This window comes from Thalassophryne amazonica, chromosome 5 (assembly GCF_902500255.1).
Source record: "Thalassophryne amazonica chromosome 5, fThaAma1.1, whole genome shotgun sequence".
Classification (NCBI taxonomy): domain Eukaryota; kingdom Metazoa; phylum Chordata; class Actinopteri; order Batrachoidiformes; family Batrachoididae; genus Thalassophryne; species Thalassophryne amazonica.
In genome coordinates this window covers 82200251-82226216 of record NC_047107.1, presented here as the reverse complement: position 1 = coordinate 82226216, position 25966 = coordinate 82200251, and the positions used below count along the sequence as shown (strand labels likewise).

The following is a 25966-nucleotide window of genomic DNA, read 5'->3' as shown; positions in this document are numbered from 1 at the left end:
GCCAATTTTCTTGGATCCTCCAAACTGTGACTGTCTAGCGTTGGGACCAGGAGGCAGAGCTGTGGTCTTATACACCTCTCTGCAGCTTCTCTCCCCCTGCCATCCCCTCATTACCCCATCCCTGTAGAGACGGTGCCTGCTCCCAGACCACCAATAACCAGCAAAAATCTATTTAAGCAAAAAAATTCAAAAAGAAAAAATAATATAGCACCTTCAACTGCACCACAGACTAAAACAGTTAAATGTGGTCTATTAAACATTAGGTCTCTCTCTTCTAAGTCCCTGTTGGTAAATGATATAATTGATCAACGTATTGATTTATTCTGCCTAACAGAAACCTGGTTACAGCAGGATGAATATGTTAGTTTAAATGAGTCAACACCCCCGAGTCACACTAACTGTCAGAATGCTCGTAGTACGGGCCGGGGCGGAGGATTAGCAGCAATCTTCCATTCCAGCTTATTAATTAATCAAAAACCTAGACAGAGCTTTAATTCATTTGAAAGCTTGTCTCTTAGTCTTTTCCATCCAAATTGGAAGTCCCAAAGACCAGTTTTATTTGTTATTATCTATCGTCCACCTGGTCGTTACTGTGAGTTTCTCTGTGAATTTTCAGACCTTCTGTCTGACTTAGTGCTTAGCTCAGATAAGATACTTATAGTGGGCGATTTTAACATCCACACAGATGCTGAGAATGACAGCCTCAACACTGCATTTAATCTATTATTAGACTCTATTGGCTTTGCTCAAAAAGTAAATGAGTCCACCCACCACTTTAATCATATCTTAGATCTTGTTTGACTTATGGTATGGAAATAGAAGACTTAACAGTATTCCCTGAAAACTCCCTTCTGTCTGATCATTTTTTAAATAACATTTACATTTACCCTGATGGACTACCCTGCAGTGGGGAATAAGTTTCATTACACTAGAAGTCTTTCAGAAAGCGCTGTAACTAGGTTTAAGGATATGATTCCTTCTTTATGTTCTCTAATGTCATATACCAACACAGAGCAGAGTAGCTACCTAAACTCTGTAAGGCAGTTAGAGTATCTTGTCAATAGTTTTACATCCTCATTGAAGACAACTTTGGATGCTGTAGCTCCTCTGAAAAAGAGAGCTTTAAATCAGAAGTGTCTGACTCCATGGTATAAGTCACAAACTCGTAGCTTAAAGCAGATAACCCATAAGTTGGAGAGGAAATGGCGTCTCACTAATTTAGAAGATCTTCACTTAGCCTGGAAAAAGAGTTTGTTGCTCTATAAAAAAGCCCTCCGTAAAGCTAGGACATCTTTCTACTCATCACTAATTGAAGAAAATAAGAACAACCCCAGGTTTCTTTTCAGCACTGTAGCCAGGCTGACAAAGTCAGAGCTCTATTGAGCTGAGTATTCCATTAACTTTAACTAGTAATGACTTCATGACTTTCTTTGCTAACAAAATTTTGACTATTAGAGAAAAAATTACTCATAACCATCCCAAAGATGTATCGTTATCTTTGGCTGCTTTCAGTGATGCCGGTATTTGGTTAGACTCTTTCTCTCCGATTGTTCTCTGAGTTATTTTCATTAGTTACTTCATCCAAACCATCAACATGTTTATTAGACCCCATTCCTGCCAGGCTGCTCAAGGAAGTCCTACCATTATTTAATGCTTCAATCTTAAATATGATCAACTTATCTTTGTTAGTTGGCTATGTACCACAGGCTTTTAAGGTGGCAGTAATTAAACCATTACTTAAAAAGCCATCACTTGACCCAGCTATCTTAGCTAATTATAGGCCAATCTCCAACCTTCCTTTTCTCTCAAAGATTCTTGAGAGGGTAGTTGTAAAACAGCTAACTGATCACCTGCAGAGGAATGGTCTATTTGAAGAGGTTCAGTCAGGTTTTAGAATTCATCATAGTACAGAAACAGCCTTAGTGAAGGTTACAAATGATCTTCTTATGGCTTCGGACAGTGGACTTATCTCTGTGCTTGTTCTGTTGGACCTCAGTGCTGCTTTTGATACTGTTGACCATAAAATTTTATTACAGAGATTAGAGCATGTCATAGGTATTAAAGGCACTGCGCTGCGGTGGTTTGAATCATATTTGTCTAACAGATTACAGTTTGTTCATGTAAATGGGGAATCTTCTTCACAGACTAAAGTTAATTATGGAGTTCCACAAGGTTCTGTGCTAGGACCAATTTTATTCACTTTATACATGCTTCCCTTAGGCAGTATTATTAAACGGTATTGCTTAAATTTTCATTGTTACGCAGATAATACCCAGCTTTATCTATCCATGAAGCCAGAGGACACACACCAATTAGCTAAACTGCAGGATTGTCTTACAGACATAAAGACATGGATGACCTCTAATTTCCTGCTTTTAAACTCAGATAAAACTGAAGTTATTGTACTTGGCCCCACAAATCTTAGAAGCATGGTGTCTAACCAGATCTTTACTCTGGATGGCATTTCCCTGACCTCTAGTGATACTGTGAGAAATCTTGGAGTCATTTTTGATCAGGATATGTCATTCAAAGCGCATATTAAACAAATATGTAGGACTGCCTTTTTGCATTTACGCAATATCTCTAAAATCAGAAAGGTCTTGTCTCAGAGTGATGCTGAAAAACTAATTCATGCATTTATTTCCTCTAGGCTGGACTATTGTAATTCATTATTATCAGGTTGTCCTAAAAGTTCCCTAAAAAGCCTTCAGTTAATTCAAAATGCTGCAGCTAGAGTACTGACGGGGACTAGCAGGAGAGAGCATATCTCACCCGTGTTGGCCTCTCTTCATTGGCTTCCTGTTAATTCTAGAATAGAATTTAAAATTCTTCTTCTTACTTATAAGGTTTTGAATAATCAGGTCCCATCTTATCTTAGGGACCTCGTAGTACCATATTACCCCATTAGAGCGCTTCGCTCTCAGACTGCAGGCTTACTTGTAGTTCCTAGGGTTTGTAAGAGTAGAATGGGAGGCAGAGCCTTCAGCTTTCAGGCTCCTCTCCTGTGGAACCAGCTCCCAATTCAGATCAGGGAGACAGATACCCTCTCTACTTTTAAGATTAGGCTTAAAACTTTCCTTTTCGCTAAGGCTTATAGTTAGGGCTGGATCAGGTGACCCTGGACTATCCCTTGGTTATGCTGCTTTAGACGTAGACTGTGGGGGGGGGTTCCCATGGTGCACTGTTTCTTTCTCTTTTTGCATCACTCCGCATTTAATCATTAGTGATCGATCTCTGCCCCCCTCCACAGCATGTCTTTTTCCTGGTTCTTTCCCTCAGCCCCAACCAGTCTCAGCAGAAGACTGCCCCTCCCTGAGCCTGGTTCTGCTGGAGGTTTCTTCCTGTTAAAAGGGAGTTTTTCCTTCCCACTGTAGCCAAGTGCTTGCTCACAGGGGGTCGTTTTGACCGTTGGGGTTTTTCATAATTATTGTATGGCCTTGCCTTACAATATAAAGCGCCTTGGGGCAACTGTTTGTTGTGATTTGGCGCTATATAAAAAAAAAAAGTTGATTGATTGATTGATTGATGTGCGGAAGCTTATTTTGAGAACAGAACTGGTACTGTAGGCCACGAGGAAGGGGAAATACAAGAAACAGTGATTGGGGCTGTTTATAGAGCAATGCAGGTGCAGCACAGCTGTGAGCCTACACTGTCAGACTGATTTTTGTTTTAAACCATCTGACTGTGTCAACCTTCTTTATCTGAGGGTTATCTAAGATTAATGTACCATTTTTGCAAGACCTACTGTGTGCTGCTTTTGAGTTAATTTATCCCAAATTACCTTTTCTGCTCCATGATGATCTTTAGTATAGATGGACATCAACTCTGTGTTTTCAGTATCTTGGTCAGCGCTGGCCACGCTCACACCATTTACCACAATCTAAAGAGACAAACATACACACAATTTAGACATTTAAAGCTGGTGTTCTGCCCTGTACTAGGACAATCCTAAACAACTTTGTCAGGCAAATCAGCATGTGCCTTAGAAAAGAGGATCAATGTCAGACCATAAAGACTTGTTAATGAGTGACGAAAGAGCAAAATAAGAGAAGGGCAGGCTGAATACAGTGCATCCAGAAAGTATTCACAGCGTTTCACTTTTTACCCACATATGTTACAGCCTTATTCCAAAATAGATGAAATTAAATTTTTCCCCTCAAAATTCTGCTCAACACCCCATAATGACATGATTTTTTTTTTTTTTTGCAAATATATTAAACACAAAATGGCAACAATTACAGCCTCAAGTCTTCTTGAATATGATGCCACAAGCTTGGCGCACTCATCTTTGGGCAGTTTTGCCCATTCCTCTTTGCTCCATCAGGTTGGATGGGGAGCATCGGTGCACAGCCATTTTCAGATGTCTCCAGAGACGTTCAATCGGATTCAGGTCTGCGCTCTGACTGGGCCACTCAAGGACATTCACAGAGTTGTCCTGAAGCCAGTCCTTTTATATCTGGATGTGTGCTTAGGGTCATTGTCCCGATGAAATATGAACTGTAGTCAAGAGCGCTTTGGAGGAGGTTTTCATCCAGGATATCTCTGCACATTGCTGCATTCATCATTCCCTCAATCCTGACCAGTCTCCCAGTTCTTGCTGCTGAGAAACATCCCCACAGCATGATGTTGCTACCACCATGCTTCACTGTAGGGATGGTGCCTGGTTTCCTACAAACAATGCCTGGCATTCACACCAAAGAATTCAATCTTTGTCTCATTAGACCAGAGAATTTTGTTTCTCAATTTCAATTTTTTATTTTATTTTAATTTATATAGTGCCAAATCACAACAAAGTTGCCTCAAGGTCTGAAAGTCCTTCAGGTGCCTTTTGACAAAGTCCAGGTGGGCTGCCATGTGCCTTTTACTAAGGAGTGGGTTCCGTCTGGCCACTTTACCAGACAGGCCTGACTGGTGGATTGCTGCAGAGATGGTTGTCCTTCTGGAATGTTCTCCTTTCTCCATAGAGGACTGCTGGTGCTCTGACAGATGATGATAAAGTTATTAGGCTCACACCCTATGAAATTTAATATCTTCTTTCATTTTTTAACACAGTAAGGAATTTTCAACAGTATTTCTAAACATTGTAGCTATATTTTAGATGCTTACATTATTTTAGTTTTCACACAAAGAAATTTCACAAAAAACATAGGGTCAAAATTAATTAGCCCATTGACGCCAAGTCAATTGTGTATCCTTTTTGCTGGTTAACAGCCTTGATTCGTTTGTTGTAGTTTTCATCGTCTCAGACATGTCTGAGGAATCCCAGCCCATTCGTCTATGATGAATCTCTCAAGCTCCTCCATATTTAATGGTCTTCTGGAATGGACCTTGGTCTTCAGTTCACACCACAGATTTTCAATGGGATTCAAGTGAGGGCTTTGTGCAGGCTGGTGGTACAGTGCAACCATTAAGTATTCACAGCGCTGCACCTTTTCCACACTTTTTTTGTTACAGGCTTATTCCATGATCATTTTTGAGGTGTTTCAACAGCTTAATTGGAGTCCACCTGGGGTAAATTCATTTGACTGGACAAGATTTGGAAAGGCACACACATGTCTACATATAAGGTCTCACAGTTGACAGTGCATGTCAGAGCACAAACAAAGCATGAAGTCAAAGGAACTGTTTGTAGACCTCCAAGACAGGATTGTCTGGATGCACAAATCTGGGGAAGGGTACAAAACCATTTTTGCTACTTTGAAGGTCCCAATGAGCTAAGTGGCCTTTATTATCCATAAATGGAAAAAGTTCAGATCTGCCAGGACTCTTCCTAGAGTTGGCCGCCTGTCTAAACTGAGTGGTTGGGAGAGAAGGGCTTTACTCAAGGAGGTGACCAAAAACACGATGGTCACTCTGTCACATCATCAGCATTCCTCTGTAGAGAGAGGAGAACCTTCTCTGCAGCAATCTACCAATCAGGCCTGTATGGTAGAGTGGCCAGACAGAAGTCACTCCTTAGTAAAAGGCACATGGCAGTCCACTTGGAGTTTGCAAAAAAGCACCTGAATGACTCTCAGACTATGAGAAACAAAATTCTCTGGTCTGATGAGACAAAAATTTAACTTCTTAGCGTGAATGCCAGGCGTCAAGTTTGGAGGAATCCAGGCACCATCCCTACAGTGAAGCATGGTGGTGGCAGCATCATGCTGTGGGGATGTTTTTCAGTGGCAGGAACTGGCATTGGCATTAATGCAGCAATGTAGACATCCTGGATGAAAACCTGCTCCAGAGCGCTCTTGACCTCAGACTGGGGCGACTGTTTATCTTTCAGCAGGGCAATGACCCTAAGCACAAAGCCAAGATATCAAAGGAGTGGCTTCAGGACAACTCCGTGAATGTCCTTGAGTGGCCCAGCCAGAGTCCAGACTTGAATCCGACTGAACGTCTCTGGAGAGATCTGAAAATGTCTGTGCACCGAATATCCCCATCCAACCTGATGGAGCTTGAGAGGTTTTGCAAAGTGGAATGGGCAAAACTGCCCTAAGATAGGTGTACCAAGTTTGTGGCCTTATGCTCAAGAAGATTTGGGGATGTAATTGCTGCCAAAGGTGCATCAACAAAGTACTGAGCAAAGACTGTGAATACTTATATACATGGGATTTCTTAGTTTTGTTTTTAATAAATTTGCAAAAATTAAACAATTTTCATGTTGTCATTGTTGTGAGTAGAATTTCGAGGGGAAAAAATGAATTTTGTCCATTTTGAATGTAACATAAAATGTTGATAAAGGGAAGCACTGTGAATACTTTCTGGATGCACTGTTGTCCTTCACCAGGAGCAACATATGTTTGGATCATTTTCATGTTGAAAGACAATGCGATGACCAAGACTCATTTTTGCTGCTGACTGGTAGAGGTTTTCTTTTGAAATATTCACATATCCTTCTTCTCTTCATGATTTCTTTCACTTTGAAGACATTCCCAGTTCCAGATGGCTGAAACACCCCCACAGCATAATACTCCCACTGTTGTGTTCTTTGAGTTATACACCTCTCTCTTCCATCTCCAACCATAAGCAAGGGTTTTATGGCCAAAGAGCTCTATTTTAATTTCATCTGACCAAAGGACACGCTTCCAGTGCCCATAATCTTTCTCCGGGTTGTCATTACCATACTTCAGTATGGTTTGACGTGTCTTCTGCAGAATTGGAGCTTTTCTTGGTGTGCAACCTTGCAGTCCATTACTTGCTCCAGTGATTGCCCTCTTTGACACTACAATTCCCAATTTGGCTAAGTCATTTATTAATGTCTCGGCAGTTGCTCTGGGGTATTTAGACACATCTTTCACTTTCTACCTTTGCCAGGCTTGTTCTGTACTGTGTGTCTCTTTGAATTTCTTGACAATACTTCTCACTCTAGTTCTTGACCCTTGGAAACACTGTGATAACTATGCAATTTTCAATTTATTTCCTTTATATAGCGCCAAATCACAACAGAGTTGCTTCAAGGCGCTTCACACAGGTAAAGTCTAACCTTACCAACCCCCAGAGCAACAGTGGTAAGAAAAAAACTCCCACTGAGGAAGAAACCTCAAGCAGACCAGACTCAAAGGGGTGACCCTCTGCTTGGGCCATGCTACAAACATAAATTACAGAAATAATTCACAGAACAATTCACGGACGAATATACAAGAATTGCTGTTGGTGCACAGGACAGGATGATCGCCAACACAAACAACTCCCATCTCTGGATGGAGCTGCACCTTAGAGAAAAAACAGAATCAGGCATCAGAAAGACAAAAAATACTGTATAATTTGCCAGCATTAATCAACAAGAAAAACAGAAGAAATACTAAGGTGATCACCGGCCGCTAGCCCCAAGCTTCACTAAAAGACCCAGAATTTAGGTGAAGTTGAGGCCGCGGCCCACTTCAATTACTAATAACATCAATTAAAAGAGTAAAAAGCGTAAAACAAAACTGCACCAGTATGCTAGCCATATGAAAGGGAAAATAAGTGCGTCTTAAGTCTGGACTTGAAAGTCTCCACAGAATCTGACTGTTTTATTGACGCAGGGAGATCATTCTACAGAACAGGGGCATGATAAGAGAAAGCTCTGTGACCCGCAGACTTCTTATTCACCTTAGGGACACAAAGTAGTCCTGCACCCGGGCCGGTACGTAAGGTTTAATTAGGTCAGCTAGGTAGGGAGGTGCCAGTCCATGAATAATTTTATAGGTTAGTAGCAGAACCTTAAAATCTGATCTCACTGGGACAGGAAGCCAGTGAAGAGACACCAAAATGGGTGTAATGTGGTCAAACTTTCTGCGGTAAACTAGACTGTGGTAAACCAGAAAATAGAACATTGCAGTAGTCCAATCTAGAAGAGATGAACGCACGGATCAGGGTCTCAGCATCAGCCATAGACAGGATGGGACGAATCTTCGCTATCTTTCACAGGTGGAAGAAAGCAGTCCTAGTAATATTTCTAATATGGAGACCAAAGGACAACGAAGGATCAAAAATTATCCCAAGGTTCCTCACTTTGTCAGTGTGATGTATGACACACGAGCCTAGGCTGAGTGTTAACTGGTCAAATTGATGCCGATGTCTCACTGGACCAAGAACCATCATTTCAGTCTTTTCAGAGTTTAAAAGTAGGAAGTTTCTAGACATCCAACTTCTCACTGATGCAAGGCAATCTTCTAAGGATTTTATGTGAACGAGATTACCAGCAGTTATCGGCATATATAACCGAGTATCATCTGCATAGCAGTGAAAGGTAATCCCAAAATGCCGCAATATGTGCCCAAGGGGTGCTACACAAAGGGAGAAAAGCAGGGGGACTAAGAAAGACCCCTGAGGAACCCCAAATTTCATGTCACTAAGGTTGGAGGTAGTGTTACTGTACAAAACACAGTGAGAACGACTGGTCAAGTATGATGTCAGACATGCAAGGACACTCCCAGTAATCCCAAAATGATTTTCCAGCCTATCAAGTAGAATATGATGATCCACTGTATCAAATGCAGCACTGAGATCTAACAGCAACAGAACCATAGTGGTGTCCAAATCCATTGTAAGCAGAAGATCACTCACCAGTTTAGTGAGAGCCGTTTCTGTGGAATGATATTTTCTAAAAGCAGACTGCAGCGGCTCAAAGAGATTATTCTCAGTAAGATAGTCTACAAGCTGCCGTGACACCACTTTTTCCAGAATTTTAGAGCAAAATGACAGATTTGATATCGGCCGATAGTTTTTCAATACACTAGGGTCAAGATTAGGTTTAATCACTGCATATTTGAAAGGTTTAGGAACAGATCCAGAAGTTAAAGAAAGATTAATAATTTCCAGCACAGTCGGCCCAAGAGTGGGCCACAGGTCCTTAAACAGTTTTGTTGGTATAAGATCAAATAAACAGGTTGTGCTTTTTGTTGACGTTACGAGTTTCGTCAGCATGTCTAGAGAGATACCATCAAATTCTGTAAATCTAGGTAATACCTGAGTAGTGGCGCCCACCTCAATAGCAGGGTGTAGTGGTTGGGTTAAGGCATGCTGGGAATGTCATCTATTTTCTTCTCAAAGTAATCCAGGAAATCTCGTGCTGTAAAAGGACAGCGAACTACAGGTGGTTGCCCATGAATACGAGGTCTGTCAAAGTAACGGTCCTTTTATTTTTTCAAAAACTATATGGATTTCATTCATATGTTTTTATGTCAGACATGCTTGAACCCTCGTGCGCATGCGTGAGTTTTTCCACGCCTGTCGGTGATGTCATTCGCCTGTGAGCACGCCTTGGGAAGGAGTGGTCCCGCCCCCTCGTCGGATTTTCATTGTCTGGAAATGGCGGAATGAAAAGGACTTTTTTTCCATCAGAATTTTTTCAGAAGCTGTTAGAGACTGGCACCTGGAAACCATTCGAAAAATTTATCTGGCTTTCGGTGAAAATTTTACGGGCTTCACAGAGAATAAGGTCTGTTAGTACAGCTTTAAGGACCCCTTTAAGGACGCTAGGTGCGCCGCGCTCCGAGCTGCGACGACGCGGCACAAGCCACCGGACCATTTCTAAACGGATGGCTCTGTGGATATGAGACCGTCGTATGCTCTTTCTCTGGTTAACACAAGAGCTGGACATCAGCCATTTTCCGGCAGATTTCACTTTTAACGAGATTTTGTCATGGAAAACCGCGTAGAGGCTTCGCGCGTAAAGACAGATTCACTTTGGAAGTGACACAAAGGAACACCTCCGTTTCGGCATGTCACAGGACAAGTTTGGACATGTCCAGCTCTCCACAATTTCACCGATACTTACTGGACTTGTAAGCATTGAAAGCCGAGATAGACATGTCCAAACTTGTCCTGTGACACGCCGAAACGGAGGTCTTTACGCGCGAAGCCTCCGCGCGGCTTTCCATGACAAAATCTCTTGTTAAAAGTGAAATCTGACAGAAAATGGCTGATGTCCAGCTCTTGTGATAACCAGAGAAAGAGCATACGACGGTCTCGTATCCACAGAGCCATCCGTTTAGAAATGGTCCGGTGGCTTGTGCCGCGTCGTCGCAGCTCGGAGCGCGGCGCACCGAGTGTCCTTAAAGGGGTCCATAAAGCTGTACTAACAGACCTTATTCTCTGTGAAGCCCGTAAAATTTTCACCGAAAGCCAGATAAATTTTTCGAATGGTTTCCAGGTGCCAGTCTCTAACAAGTCCTTTAAAAAAGTCCTTTTCATTCCGCCATTTCCAGATGAAAATCCGGACCACTTCTTCCCAAGGCGTGCTCACAGGCGACTGACGTCACCGACAGGCGTGGAAAAACTCACGCATGCGCACGAGGGTTCAAGCATGTCTGACGTAAAAACATATGAATGAAATCCATATAGTTTTTGAAAAAAATAAAAAGGACTGTTACTTTATTGACAGACCTCGTAAGTGTTGCCACCGTGTTGAACAAGAACTTTGAGTTATGCTTGTTTTTGCTGATCAAATCAGAGTAATAAGTCTGCTTTGTAGCCAATAGTGCATGCTTATAGTTTAAGATAACATCACGCCATGCAAGGTGGAATACTTCTAATTTTGAACAACGCCATTTCCGTTCTAGACCTCTTGCTTTATGCTTGAGGTCACGCAGGTAATCATTGAACCAATGTGATTGATTTGGGGGAGCGCGGTTTCAACACAGGTGATGCAATCATGTCGAGTGTGGTTTTGAGCACTGAGTTTAAACTATCCACAAGTCTGTCTACTGACTGGGTATTTGTCAAAAGTGAGGCTAAGACATCAGGCAATCTAGCTTCTAGTTCAGTCTTAGTTGAGGAGTTGATGCATCGCCGTAATGATAAATAAGGTTGTTGTTCCACTAAACACGGCAGTGAAACTGTAAACTTAAGTGAGTGATCAGAGACCACTGATGTAAGAGGCATGATGTCAATATTTGTGACAGCAATACCAAGTGCGAGAACCAGATCCAGGGTATTTCCACTAATGTGCGTCGAATCCCGAATGTATTGCCAAAATCCTAATGCATCAACAATTTCCATAAATGATTTGCAGAGGGGATCAGAAGGCTTATTTATATGAACGTTCGTTAAAGTCACCAATGATCAGAACGTTATCTGCTCTCATTGACAAGTTAGAAATGAACGCACCAAATTCATCTAAGAATTCAGAATATGGGCCAGGAGGCCTATATACAGTGACAAAGTAATACGGCTGATTTTTATTCTTCTGACCTTGGCAATGCGTAATATCCTGAGTGGAGCGAAGAATCAGATGCTCAAACGAGTTATATTTGTTATATCTGCATATCCATCTCCTGCTTTTTGAATGTCAATTCTTTTTTCTAAAGTCTAAACTGACTTCTTTAGATACTTTCTCAAATGACAGGTCAAACCCTTACAGAAGTTTTATACTGTGTGTACATTGAAAGATAACCCTGTTTTAAATTCTTTAATCTTTGAGCATACAGTCAAAGCACATCATTGCACAACAGCGGTTTGTGCCATGGTTCAACAAAAGTTTAATTTTGACCGTGGTAGTTTTTGTGGGAAAAAAAAGTTTGTGTGCCAAGTAAAATAAATAAAACTAGGATGTTTAGAAATGAGGTGTTGAAAACTCCTTCCTCTTAAGAAGAAGCACAAAGTTTTGAACATTAAATTTCATAGGGGAGCTAATAATTTTGTCTTCATCTGTATAAGATTCCTCCATCGTATTTGGTTTCAAGGTGTTTGCTCAATCTGTTTACATGTCTATAATGCTGTACTAACAGACCTTATTCTCTGTAAAATTTTCACCAAAAGCCAGATAAATTTTTCGAATGGTTTCCAGGTGCCAGTCTCTAACAGCTTCTGAAAACATTCTGATGGAAAAAAAGTCCTTTTCCTTGGAATTTCTTGGGTGACCAAGATTATTTTTTTCCTTGGGAGTTCGACTTAAGTGCGACAGCAAAAATAAATCTGCCATCCTTTCATCCATTTTAAACATGCCAAAGCTGTGTGTGTGTGTGTGTGTGAAAATTTACCGAAATAGGAAAGAAATCTGCAACATGTTGGCTCTCGTCTTCATATTTCCCTCTTTCAGTACTACTGTCCAATGACTTGGAGGTATTTTTTCCTACACCCATCCTTGTGTCTTTGATCTCCTCCTCTTTTTGCGTCCTGTCCCAGTCTTGCTTTGGTGTGAATACTGCTGGATCCTTCAGTCTGATTACATTGTCCAGGGCTTCATCATCTGCTGAGAGAGAGAAAAATGAGCAGATTCACATCTTGATCTACACTCAAAACCTAAATTAATTGTGAAGGTGTGATTACTGACATGAGTTTGCCAGGAGGCACTTTCTAGTAATTACAAATGTTGTTTAGGTCAGGGGTTTCCTTGTTTTTTCCCCATATGTGTGGTGGCTGAAGAAGCTACTCAATTTTAAGAAAGACTGAAAAAAGAAAAAACCCTTAGCTGTTGACACTTCATTTAATCTATACTGTGGGTAATCAAAGAGAAGTAATAAAGGGGTTCAAATTGTTTGTCAGAGGTGAGGATGAGTCCTATTTTTGGCATCCACAGATGTCAACAATAGTAACAACAGCAACAACAACAACAACAACAACAACTACAGTCCGCAGTCGCACTGAGTCGTGTCCCAGCAAGGAGGCGCGGTCGCTATTTTGGATCTGGGAAAGTCAGTAGGCAGCGTGTACAGACGCTCAATTAGTCTTGTCAAGAAATATGTGGAAAATGCCGGAAAGCTGTGCATGTTGGCAATGCCACAAATGGAGAAAGAAGGGAAACATTTCCTTTCATAAGTAAGTGGTTTTGGTTATTCTTGTCACTTTGTTCGTGACATTTGGTCGATAAACAGGCGCATGTTGCCTGCTATGCCTGTCTGAGGACATGGACCATTAACTCTTATGTCTAGTTGATATTATGGCCTGCTAGACCAATGTCTAGTTAAAATACTTGTCATTAGTGATTAAAATTGTTCGACAAGACCGACTTTTTTTTTAATTTTGTGACTTAAATAACCGAGCCGCTGCTTAAAGATTATAATGACCCGCAATGTGCTACTCACAGCCTCACACAGAGATGCGCACACCTCTATACAGTAATGGATTGATGAGTCGTGCAGCAAAACATCTCAGCTCAGCAGCTGCTTTATTGCAGCTGGAATGGATCAGATCTGTGTAACTTTCAACACTAATATTTGGGAATGTGTGTTAAGTTAAATAGTTAGCTTACATAATTTAATGTAAATTAATTTTACTGGCTCAATATCCAGGTCAGAACCACATTTTAACATGTGTTTTGCAAGATTTTTTCCAAGTCTGTTCAGTCGCATATCTGCATTGAAAATACATTAACATCCAGGTCAATATTTTGCCCGAATAGGAAATGTCATGTTGCTGCCCATGAAGGGACGTTAACATTTAGTAGGCAGCATTCAGAGTGGGGACTCCAGTACTCATTATGTGTGGCATCAAACCATCTGAGGTAAAAAGAGGACTAAATTTGTACCATGCCTGCAAAGCTACACATCATTTTTACAAGATTACCAAGTAAATATCTCAAATTACATGCATATGAATTATAACGACATGAGAAATTATAAAATCATTTTTTCTCCATATAGCATTTTTATACAGTTTTTTTTTTTTTTGGTGTGTGATTATACTTTGGCTGGCTGACAAACCTACCTAAGCAATTTTAAGAAATGAAGCTGATAATGGAAAAAATAAAATAATCCATAAACTTGCTCAAAGACAAAATGTCTTAGGTTGAACAATTGCTATACTTAGTTTAATCCATATTGCTGGCATCTTACGCATGAGATACTTGTGCACAAGCCAGAAGAGATGGAGAAAAACATGGTGCTAGAGAAGTAATTGGGGCGAGGAGAGTCAAAATATGTTTTACAAGAGAGGAAAATAAAAACAACTGCAAAAGTGAAGTATGGTGGTGCTCTGGGGCTGATTAACAGGAATCGCAACTTGTTTGTCCAAGCAGAACTGAAACTTCATCCTATATCTGTATCAAACCCCCGTTGGGATAAAACAAGTACTAATCTGTGCCATTTCTGCTCCTTTAACAGGCAAAGCTACATAGCTCAACAGCTTAATTTCAATAATGACGGTAAATGTCTCAAATTAAGTGAATCTGAGCTATGAAAAAAATAGAACCTCCAAAAACCTCAGTGTTGTGTAAAGGACAAAATAAAGTAAGATCTAACCAGCCACACCCAGTTTTTTTTTTTTTAATAACCAAGTTCAGCCCCTCCAGCTGCTCTCGTTTTCACTTTGGGTCACCACAGCAGAACAGAGGTGGAAATGCATGTTGATTTCGCAAAGGTTTTTTTTTTTTTTGTCAGATGCCCTTCCTGATGCAACTCCATGTTACATAGAGAATGGCAATGGGTGGGTTTTGAACCAGGAACCTTCTACACTGAAAACAAGCACACTTAACCGTTTGGCCACCACCACTGACCAATCTATTTTATTCTTATTATTTATTTGTCACAACTTGGATGGGAAGTCTCTTAGGAAGACCAGGGGCACATTCCATGAAGCAAGCTCAGAAGAGTGGTGCTTAATGTGAAACACCTGACTTGAATAAACCTAACAAATGAGATGATGCTAAAGTGGTTCCATAAAGGTCGAGCCACGTTCACACAATCCAACTATGTCAAGACGGGTTCAGCCACTCAGACTAACTGCATGTGCACACCATTCATAGGCAGCCCATGAGGTCGAAGACAGATCAACTGGATTCACAGTGACAAAATGTAAAGCGCGAGCAGCAATGTTCACTGCCTCAGAGCAGGCACTCATAATGGAGACCTAAGAAGAATTTAAACATCTAATAAGGAAAAGAGGTAACACGGCAGCAATAAAACTCAGAGAGAAAGGCTGGCATTGACTAAAAGCGTATAATTAACATACCAATGCAATGCATTCTGGGTAAAATGTACTGATAAATAAATGTGTTATTCTGCAGATTGCAATGCTTTATGCTACTGCTGTGGTTAACATGAAGATTCGTAGATCTTGTTAAAATTATGTCCGTAGGTGTTTTTGATGTCTAAATTATGAAACAACTTGACTCCATAAGTGAGTGGTTGGGTTGTATTATTAACTTCAAAATGCTGAGCTTTGTGATGTTGGAGCGTACCAACAGCACAAAGGGCATGCTGGAGTGATCCCAGAAATTTCTCCTGCATGCTCAGAAGAAAATAAAAAATAAAAATAAAAAATTAAATTATGACATTATCTTCTTTTTGTGGAGTTTGACTTGTTGTGCATTTCAACCTTCAAACTAACGTATCACTCCATAAAATATAATATACATTAGTTTAAATAACTTAGTGCTTTCTTAATGGAGTGATACGTTAGTTTGAAGGTTGAAATGCACAAGGTATCACTCCATAAAACAAATTATAAAAAATTATGGAATGATACATTAATTTGAACAACTTTAAGCTATGCATCACTCCATATAAAAAAAAAAAAAAAAAAAAAAAAAACTTTTAATGGAGTGATATGTCAAGACTCCAGAAAAAAAAAGTCAATTATTAAGTTGTCAGCTTTTTGTAAACAAGTAGAAGAAATTTCTGGGACTGTTCCAACATCACTACACTCCAACAGCATGAAGCTCAGAATTTTGAAGTTCATAATACAACACAACCATTCACTTATGGTGTCATGTTTCATAATTTAAACATTAAAATCACCTACAGACATAATTTTAACAAGAGCTACAAAAATTCAACATGTTCACCACAGCAGTAGCATAAAGCATTGCAATCTGCAGAATAACACATTTATTTATCAGTACATTTTACCCAGAATGCATTGCACTGGACCAGCTTGAAGTGGTGGCCAGTAACTGTTCACGTTTCAACGTGTGCATTGGCATTCCATTTTATTTATTTAACAGTGAATATGATTGTGTATTTGACTCTTACTTATAGAATTGTTTCTTTTCTTACTGCTCCAATAACCTCAGATCAAATTCCTTGTATGTGCAAACTTACTTGGAAATAAATTTGATTCTGATTTTGTTTCAAACTCAACTCAGATTACAAGGCCAGTGAGCTCAAACCTACAAAAGATGAACTCAAAGCTGCAAAGAGTGGCACTTAGCTCTACTGGACTTTTTTGTTTGTTTGTTTTTTTTTTACTATTTTACATACTGTCCAATAAATAAATGAATAAATATTAATTAATAAGAAAGGAAAAAAAATGCACAGCACTCTACAGGGCTTAAGGGTGGGTTGCACGTTTATGTACAAAAAAAAAAAAAAAAAAAAAAAAAAGATCTCCCTCTCTGATATTTCCCCAGAGTTGACAGGTACGGTTAAGCGGCAACCCAGGCTAAGCCTGACAATTAGCCTGGTAGCGACCAGGGCCCGGTTTCATAAAGCAACCTAATCTTTCAGTCTACTAAACTTTCTTAGTGGACTACATTTAGTCACCCAACATTATCCATCTAATCACCGTTTCACATCGCTGGCTAAACTTGTAGATTAGCTGTTTTGCCTTAGTTGACCGTTTTCACAGGCATAACGGCCTCGTGCATGCCATTGCCGAGAGATGGCTCCATGCGTGACAGTTTTGTTTGAACTGTCACAAACACATCATGACAGTCATCTGCTGCAACCACGGCCAAAAGCAAAGGAAGCTCTCCTTTTGAAGGAATATGAGCGATGGGGGGGTTTTTCAGTGTTCCATCAAGTGGTGGTACATGGTAGCTGCATTTTTTGAGATAAGACAATGAAGTCTCAGACTAAAATGAGATTAGCCTCCTCTGTACCAGGCTAAAAAGTTTAGTCGGGTAACGTGAAACCTCAGCCGACTAAGCGCTTTGTGCAACTACTAATGTCAACAAACTAGTCAACTAAGTGAGTTTATTCAACTAAACACGATTAGACTGCTCTATGAAACCAGGTCCAGACTAGTTCAGAAGTATAAGTCACTGAAGTAACTCAGCGAGACTTGACGTTAGTGAGAATGCTAGAATGGAACTCTTGCTTAGAAAGTTACAACTTGTCAAAATAAGTGGGGATTTGGCTTAATCACATCTGCTGGAATACCCCTCGGGATGGGCTTCTCCAGGTAAAACTGGAGCTGCGTCAGGAAGGGCATCCAAGTCCCAATGCAAACATCTACTGTATCTGTTGGGGTGACCCTGAACACAATATGGGGGTAGCCAAAAGACAACAACTAAGTACAGAGAGCACAAAGAAGCAAGCAGTACAACACCAGCATCATTGCTAGCTTCAAGAAAGAGGCATGTGGGGCACGACAGACAGAGACTCAATAATAACTTTCACAAAATATAATAATCAAAATATACAGCCATGATCAAACCTGTTCCGTCTCACTGTACCTTGCCTCTCACCCTATGTCTGTTGAAACAGACTCCAGCACCCCCCATGACCCTTGGCTGGAATAAGCGGGTATAGAAATGAATAAATGAACGTATATACTGTGTGGTACAAGTTGAAAAGTGAAGTTCTTTGTAACAATTACTTTCACAAACACACAAACTTTTTAAGTCTATTGTTTTTAAACAATAGACTGAAATTAATAAATAAACTGAATGCCTCATCTAGTCATCGTTCTAAGAAAGCTAAAAGCTGGAGAATGTGGAAATTGACTTCTGAAGACGTCTGGGCCTGACATATTAAATGTTTGTGTATAAAAGGGTGTAAACACCGCAGCTCCTGCAAAAACAAACAAAAATAAATGACATACCGATTTGGGAATAGTGCACACTGAGAACTGCATCTTTTCAATGCATTGCCCACTTAACACATTCGTCATCTTGTACCGATTAGCCAGACAAAGGGACAGAGTTGGAAAGGATGTGCAGCAGGTTAGGGTGGTAAAAGATGCAGATGGTAATGTGCTGACGAGTGAGGAGTGTGTGCTGAGAAGGTGGAGGGAATATTTTGAAGAGCTGATGAATAAAGAAAATGAGTGAGCGAAAAGGCCGGATGATGTGGTGAGAGTAAATCAGGAGGTACAAGAGATTAGCAAGGAAGAAGTGAGGGCTGCTATGAAGAGGATGAAGAGTGGAAAGGCAGTTGGTCCAGATGACATTCCAGTGGAGGCATGGAAATGTCTAGGAGAGATGGCAGTAGAGTTTCTAACCAGATTGTTTAATAAAATCTTGGAAAGTGAGAGGATGCCTGAGGAGTGGAGACGAAGTGTGCTGGTTCCTATTTTCAAGAACAACGGTGATGTGCAGAGCTGCAGTAACTACAGAAGCATAAAGTTGATCAGCCATAGCATGAAGTTAGGGGAAAGAGTAGTAGAAGGTAGGCTAAGAAAACAGGTGATCGGTGAGCAGCAATATGGTTTCATGCCGAGAAAGAGCACTACAGATGCAATATTTGCTATACTTAAAGGAGATTTTTTTTAATGAAAGACGTGCGGACGGGTCCGCGCGTCGGCTCGCAGCCGCCGCGACGCTCCGCCACAGGAAAAACACCTCTGTTGGAAGCCTTAAGGACAAGATGGAACATGTCCAGCTGTTAAACAATTTCTCATATACTCACTCCACTGAAAGCCATCAAAAGCCGCCTGGATTTTACAAATGGTTATCAACACGGAGGTGTTTTTCCTGTGCCACCGCACCGCGTCGGCTGCGTCCCGACGCGCGGACCCGTCTGCACATCTTTCATTAAAAAAATCTGCTTTAACAGTGGAATATCCGGATAAAATGCTGAAACCGACTTCTTCTGAAACTTCTGTTCTCTCACGACATCCTGGATCAATAGAGCCTGAAATGTGGAGGTTTTCAGCTTGAAACAGGCTGATGACGCCGCCTGAGAGCGCTGAGCGACATCTCGCACCGTGGGAAGTCCTTAAAGCGACAGTATCACCTCAAAATCTCTCATCAGCCGTTAAAATTTTCACTGAAAACCAGCTTAATTTTTCGAACCATGTCCACTTCGATGTGTCTCACAGGTTTAGAAAAAAATTTGATCAAACAAAGCGCCAGTCTCTCAGCAACTTCTCAGACAAAGGAATTCCGACGAGGGGCTGGACGACTCCTCCCACAAGGAGTGCTCACAGGCGAATGATGTCACTGACAGGCATGGAAAAACTCACGCATGCGCACGAGGGTTCAAGCATGACTGACGTAAAGACATATGAATGAAATCCATATAGTTTTTGAAAAAAATAAAAAGGACCTATACTTTATGGACAGCCCTCGTATATATAGTTTTTACAAACTCTCCAGCAGTGGTCACTAGTGTTCCCTTTTTATGTAGCACTGGCATTACATGCAACGTAGTATCAGGAATTGAATATATATTATATTACATTATATCAGATGGCCCAACCTCATTATAGAAACAAGACTTGGTTCTATCTGGCCTACACTATGCCGTTCATGCATGGGTTTCAGTGGATAACATGGAATAGGTGCACCAGACGGCATTCGTGGGGTCTTAAAAAACTTGGCAGATATGAAACTCATGAAACTAGCATTCCAGATGCTGATTCTCTATTTGACCAACTACAAAATAATTCATCTGTGACTCTCTACAAGGTGTCAGAGGAAAAAATTAAGGAGAGCATTGAACTGGTTCCTCCACAAATTAAAGCAGTTGCAAGAACCATGAAAATACATTGAGTAAGTCAAAGGTTGATAAGTTAAGTTAAATATTACAATAAATAAATAAGTTTGATAAGTTAATAAATAAGTTAATTTCACTTTTAGGACATTCTCACAAAAAAATCTTTGCCGAGGCTACCATAGAGGTTGGACAGTGGCTCCGAGTTGAATATGATGCAGAGTTGTTCCCTGGTATAGTTACACAGGTGAATTTCTTTTCAAGATTTCTATATCAATGGAAAAATACATCTTAATTCTTGTTAGACTTGCTTAGTCAGTTCAGTTCTAATCAAGCCACTCTTAAAAATGTTTTTGTTTTACTTATTAAAAACAAGTCACTGATGGCCAGTATGAAGTTGACACCATGAGCTGTGCTGGGGAAAACTGGTTCTTTGTCCCAAGCATAAGATTTCCAGGAGAAAGGGTCTGGTACTACATTAGGGACATAATTCCGGAACCGCTTTCTGTCACCTCGTCTGCCCGCCATTTCTGTGTTTTGCCTGATATATGGGCAAAGCACAAAAGGAGTAAATAAATGAATTGGCCTACTATTCCAGTAAATTTAGAAATATAACAAAGTAATCTCTCCTGAGGCATATATACATCTTGACAATAACCCACTTTAAAAATAACCAAAAATAAAAGTATGTAACAATATATTTGATGTGATTTGATGTTGCGGTAATGATATTTTTCTCTGCACTCAATATCTAAAATACCTGTAATTTTATACAAAATTCCCAAAACAATGTCAAATAATGTTTTTAGTAAGTTCAGACATTAATCTTAGATGCTTAACTGGAAATTTGTCTTCAAATGTCTTTTGAAAATTTTGAAGTTGGAGTCCTTTTAAATCTGGATTTCGTGAGAATCACCCAATGGAGACTGTGGTAGAGAGGTGAAGAAGAGAGTGCAGGCAGGGTGGAGTGGGTGGAGAAGGGTGGCAGGAGTGATTTGTGACCGAAGAATACCAGCAAGAGTGAAGAGGAAAGTTTACAAGACAGTAGTGAGACCAGCTATGTTGTCTCGGTGTTGAGACGGTGACACTAACAAAAAGACAGGAGGCAGAGCTGGAGGTGGCAGAGCTGAAGATGTTGAGATTCTCTTTGGGAGTGACAAGAATGGACAAGATTAGGAATGAACATATCAGAGGGACAGCTCAGGTGGGACGGTTTGGAGACAATGTCAGAGAGGCGAGATTGAGATGGTTTGGACATGTGCAGAGGAGGGACCCAGGGTATATAGGGAGAAGGATGCTGAGGATGGAGCCACCAGGCAGGAGGAGAAGAGGGAGGCCAAAGAGGAGGTTTATGGATGTGCTGAGGGAGGACATGCAGGTGGTTGGTGTGACAGAGGAAGATACAGAGGACAGGGTGAGATGGAAACGATTAATCTGCTGTGGTGACCTCTAACGGGAACAGCCGAAAGACGAAGAAGAAGAAGTCATCAAATATGCAATGTGGCGCATCTACCTGAGTGCACAAAATAATGGGTGTTGAATATGCAAATAGGTTAAGGTCTGCACACACAATGAGATTTATCTAGATCAAAAGGAAATTCAACAGGTTGTGACTGCATTTATATGTTGCACATTTGAAACCTGGGTGTTAACATACTGCACTGGACTGACTGTTGTTTCAGCAGCCGAGATACTGTCACCTCAAACAGAATTTATTAGTTCTGTGCTTTTCTGTACTAAGCACAAAGTACATCAAGGATCTGCCCATAGTGAGCGGCACTGAGCAATACTGGCACTGAGCAATACTGCTCACCACTCGATCTGTGCTTCCAGTGCCTATTAAGTCTGCCCAGTAGCTGCCTGCACCATCAGTTGCAATGCCCCAGATTGCACCCAGATCATATGTTAAAACTTAATGCTCTTAGATGTAAACAGTAAAACACATATAATGAATGGAATTAGGTGGACCAGTGAATTTTTATTCATTATAATCAAAATCCGTTATACTTATAAAACACACACATACATGTACATACACATACATATACAACCCCTGGCAATAATTATGGAATCACCGGCCTCGGAGGATGTTTATTCAGTTGTTTAATTCTGTAGAAAAAAAAGCAGATCACAGACATGACACAAAACTAAAGTCATTTCAAATGGCACCTTTCTGGCTTTAAGAAACACTATAAGAAATGAAGAAAAAAAGATTGTGGCAGTCAGTAATGGTTACTTTTTTAGACCAAGCAGAGGAAAAAAATATGGACTCACTCAATTCTGAGGAATAAATTATGGAATCACCCTGTAAATTTTCATCCCCAAAACTAACACCTGCATCAAATCACATCTGCTTGTTAGTCTGCATCTAAAAAGGAGTGATCACACCTTGGAGAGCTGTTGCACCAAGTGGACTGACCTGAATCATGGCTCCAACACAAGAGATGTCAGTTGAAACAAAGGAGAGGATTATCAAACTCTTAAAAGAGGGTAAATCATCACACAATGTTGCAAAAGATGTTGGTTGTTCACAGTCAGCTGTGTCTAAACTCTGGACCAAATACAAACAACATGGGAAGGTTGTTAAAGGCAAACATACTGGTAGACCAAGGAAGACATCAAAGCGTCAAGACAGAAAACTTAAAGCAATGTGTCTCAAAAATCGAAAATGCACAACAAAACAATGAGGAACGAATGGGAGGAAACTGGAGTCAACGTCTGTGACCGAACTGTAAGAAACCGCCTAAAGGAAATGGGATTTACATACAGAAAAGCTAAACGAAAGCCATCATTAACACCTAAACAGAAAAAAACAAGGTTACAATGGGCTAAAGAAAAGCAATCGTGGACTGTGGATGAAAGTCATATTCAGTGATGAATCTCGAATCTGCATTGGGCAAGGTGATGCTGGAACTTTTGTTTGGTGCCGTTCCAATGAGATTTATAAAGATGACTGCCTGAAGACAACATGTAAATTTCCACAGTCATTGATGATATGGGGCTGCATGTCATGTAAAGGCACTGGGGAGATGGCTGTCATTACATCATCAATAAATGCACAAGTTTACGTTGATATTTTGGACACTTTTCTGATGTTTAAGGATGATGAAATCATTTTTCAAGAAGATAATGCATCTTGCCATAGAGCAAAAACTGTGAAAACATTCCTTGCAAAAAGACACATAGGGTCAATTTCATGACATAGGGTTAATGTCAACGAGCAGATGTGATTTGATGCAGGTGTTAGTTTTGGGGGTGGAAATTTACAGGGTGATTCCATAATTTATTCCTCAGAATTGAGTGAGTCCATATTTTTTTCCTCTGCTTGGTCTAAAAAAGTAATTGTTACTGACTGCCACAATCTTTTTTCTTGATTTCTTATAGTGTTTCTTAAAGCCAGAAAGTTGCCATTTGAAATGACTTTAGTTTTGTGTCATGTCTGTGATCTGCTTTTTTTCTACAAAATTAAACAACAGAATGAACATCCTCCGAGGCCGGTGATTCCATAATTTTTGCCAGGGGTTGTATATATATACACTCAACAAAAATATAAATGCAACACTTTTGGTTTTGCTCCCATTTTGTATGAGATGAACTCAAAGATCTAAAACTTTTTCCACATACACAATATCACCATTTCCCTCAAATATTGTTCACAAACCAGTCTAAATCTGTGATAGTGAGCACTTCTCCTTTGCTGAGATAATCCACCCCACCTCACAGGTGTACCATATCAAGATGCTGATTAGACACCATGATTAGTGCACAGGTGTGCCTTAGACTACCCACAATAAAAGGCCACTCTGAAAGGTGCAGTTTTATCACACAGCACAATGCCACAGATGTCGCAAGATTTGAGGGAGCGTGCAATTGGCATGCTGACAGCAGGAATGTCAACCAGAGCTGTTGCTCGTGTATTGAATGTTCATTTCTCTACCATAAGCCGTCTCCAAAGGCGTTTCAGAGAATTTGGCAGTACATCCAACCAGCCTCACAACCGCAGACCACGTGTAACCACACCAGCCCAGGACCTCCACATCCAGCATGTTCACCTCCAAGATCGTCTGAGACCAGCCACTCGGACAGCTGCTGAAACAATCGGTTTGCATAACCAAAGAATTTCTGCACAAACTGTCAGAAACCGTCTCAGGGAAGCTCATCTGCATGCTCGTCGTCCTCATCGGGGTCTCGACCTGACTCCAGTTCGTCGTCGCAACTTCACACAGCCATTGAAGAGGAGTGGACCAACATTCCACAGGCCACAATTGACAACCTGATCAACTCCATGCGAAGGAGATGTGTTGCACTGCATGAGGCAAATGGTGGTCACACCAGATACTGACTGGTATCCCCCCCCCCCAATAAAACAAAACTGCACCTTTCAGAGTGGCCTTTTATTGTGGGCAGTCTAAGGCACACCTGTGCACTAATCATGGTGTCTAATCAGCATCTTGATATGGCACACCTGTGAGGTGGGATGGATTATCTCAGCAAAGGAGAAGTGCTCACTATCACAGATTTAGACTGGTTTGTGAACAATATTTGAGGGAAATGGTGATATTGTGTATGTGGAAAAAGTTTTAGATCTTTGAGTTCATCTCATACAAAATGGGAGCAAAACCAAAAGTGTTGCGTTTATATTTTTGTTGAGTATATATATATATATATATATATATATATATATATATATATATATATATATATATACACATATACATATACACACACACACACACACACGTATATACATACATATACACACACACACACACACACACGAGGTCTGTTAGAAAAGCATCCGAGCTTTTTATTTTTTTCAAAAACCATATGGATTTGAATCACGTGTGATTGCATCAGCCAAGCTTGAACCTTCGTGCGCATGCGTGAGTTTTTTCACGCCTGTCAGTTGCGTCATTCGCCTGTGAGCAGGCTTTGTGTGAGCAGTGGTCCACCCCTCTCATCGGATTTTTATTGCTTATGAATGTCTGAACGATTTGGAGCTTTGCTGCATCAATTTTTTCCAGAAACTGTGAGAGACCTCCAGGTGGACACCATTCAGAAAATTCAGGTGGCTTTCAGGGACGATTTTATGGGGATTACACAGATTAAGGAGTGCTCCAGCCGGTTTAAAGACCGCCCACAGCTGCTGAGAGTGCGCCGCGCTCCGAGCGCCGATTGACAGGCTCAAACCCCACTGAAACAACCAGATCATTTCCAACGTGAAGGCTTTGTTGATCCGGGACGTCGTCTTACACAAAAATGTCAGGAGACATGGACATCAGTACTTTTTCGGCACATTCCACTGTTACAGTTTCTTTTTCATGGAAAGAAAAGCGGACGGATGCACCACCGTGCCGCTCATGGCGCGGCACAAAACCACCTCCGTGTTGGTCTCACAGGACGGCTTTCAGACGGCTGTCGGTGGGTTTTCAGTCGTGTGACTAACCGAGAAATTGTGGATGAGCCTGGACATGCCAGACATGTCCTGTGAGGCGTCATCACGGCGTTGCTTTGCGCCATGCGGCACCGCCGCGACACACGGAATTCCTCCGCTCCTCTTTCCATGACAAAAACTCCTGTAACAGTGGAATGTGCCATTCATTTCCAAACTGGAAGCTGTGTTTTATCAGGGACGTCCTCTGACTAGCACAGGAATTGCGGAAGACGTGGCCATCAGCACTTTTTTGGCACATTGAGACAGACGCGCGGAGGAATTCCGCGCGTCGCGGTGGAGCCGCATGGCGCAAAGCAATGCCGTGATGAAGCCTCACAGGACATGTTCTGGCATGTCCAGGCTCATCCACAATTTCTCGGTTAGTCACACGACTTGAAAACCCACCGACAGCCATCTGAAAGCCATCTCAAAGCAGTCCTGTGAGACCAACACAGAGGTGGTTTTGTGCCGCGCCATGAGCGGCACGGTTTCGCATCCGTCCGCTTTTCTTTCCATGAAAAAAAAC

At 41.0% G+C, this 25966-nt stretch overlaps 1 protein-coding gene across 1 annotated transcript in view; it reads right to left on the bottom strand.

The window, feature by feature from the left end:
* Positions 1 to 25966, bottom strand: part of LOC117510808 (solute carrier family 23 member 2-like) — a 135988-nt gene that overhangs the window by 62257 nt on the left and 47765 nt on the right. Inside the window, 2 exon segments of the mRNA XM_034170682.1 lie at positions 3782 to 3880; positions 12453 to 12661. Of these exon segments, the coding sequence (XP_034026573.1) occupies positions 3782 to 3880; positions 12453 to 12661 (308 nt within the window).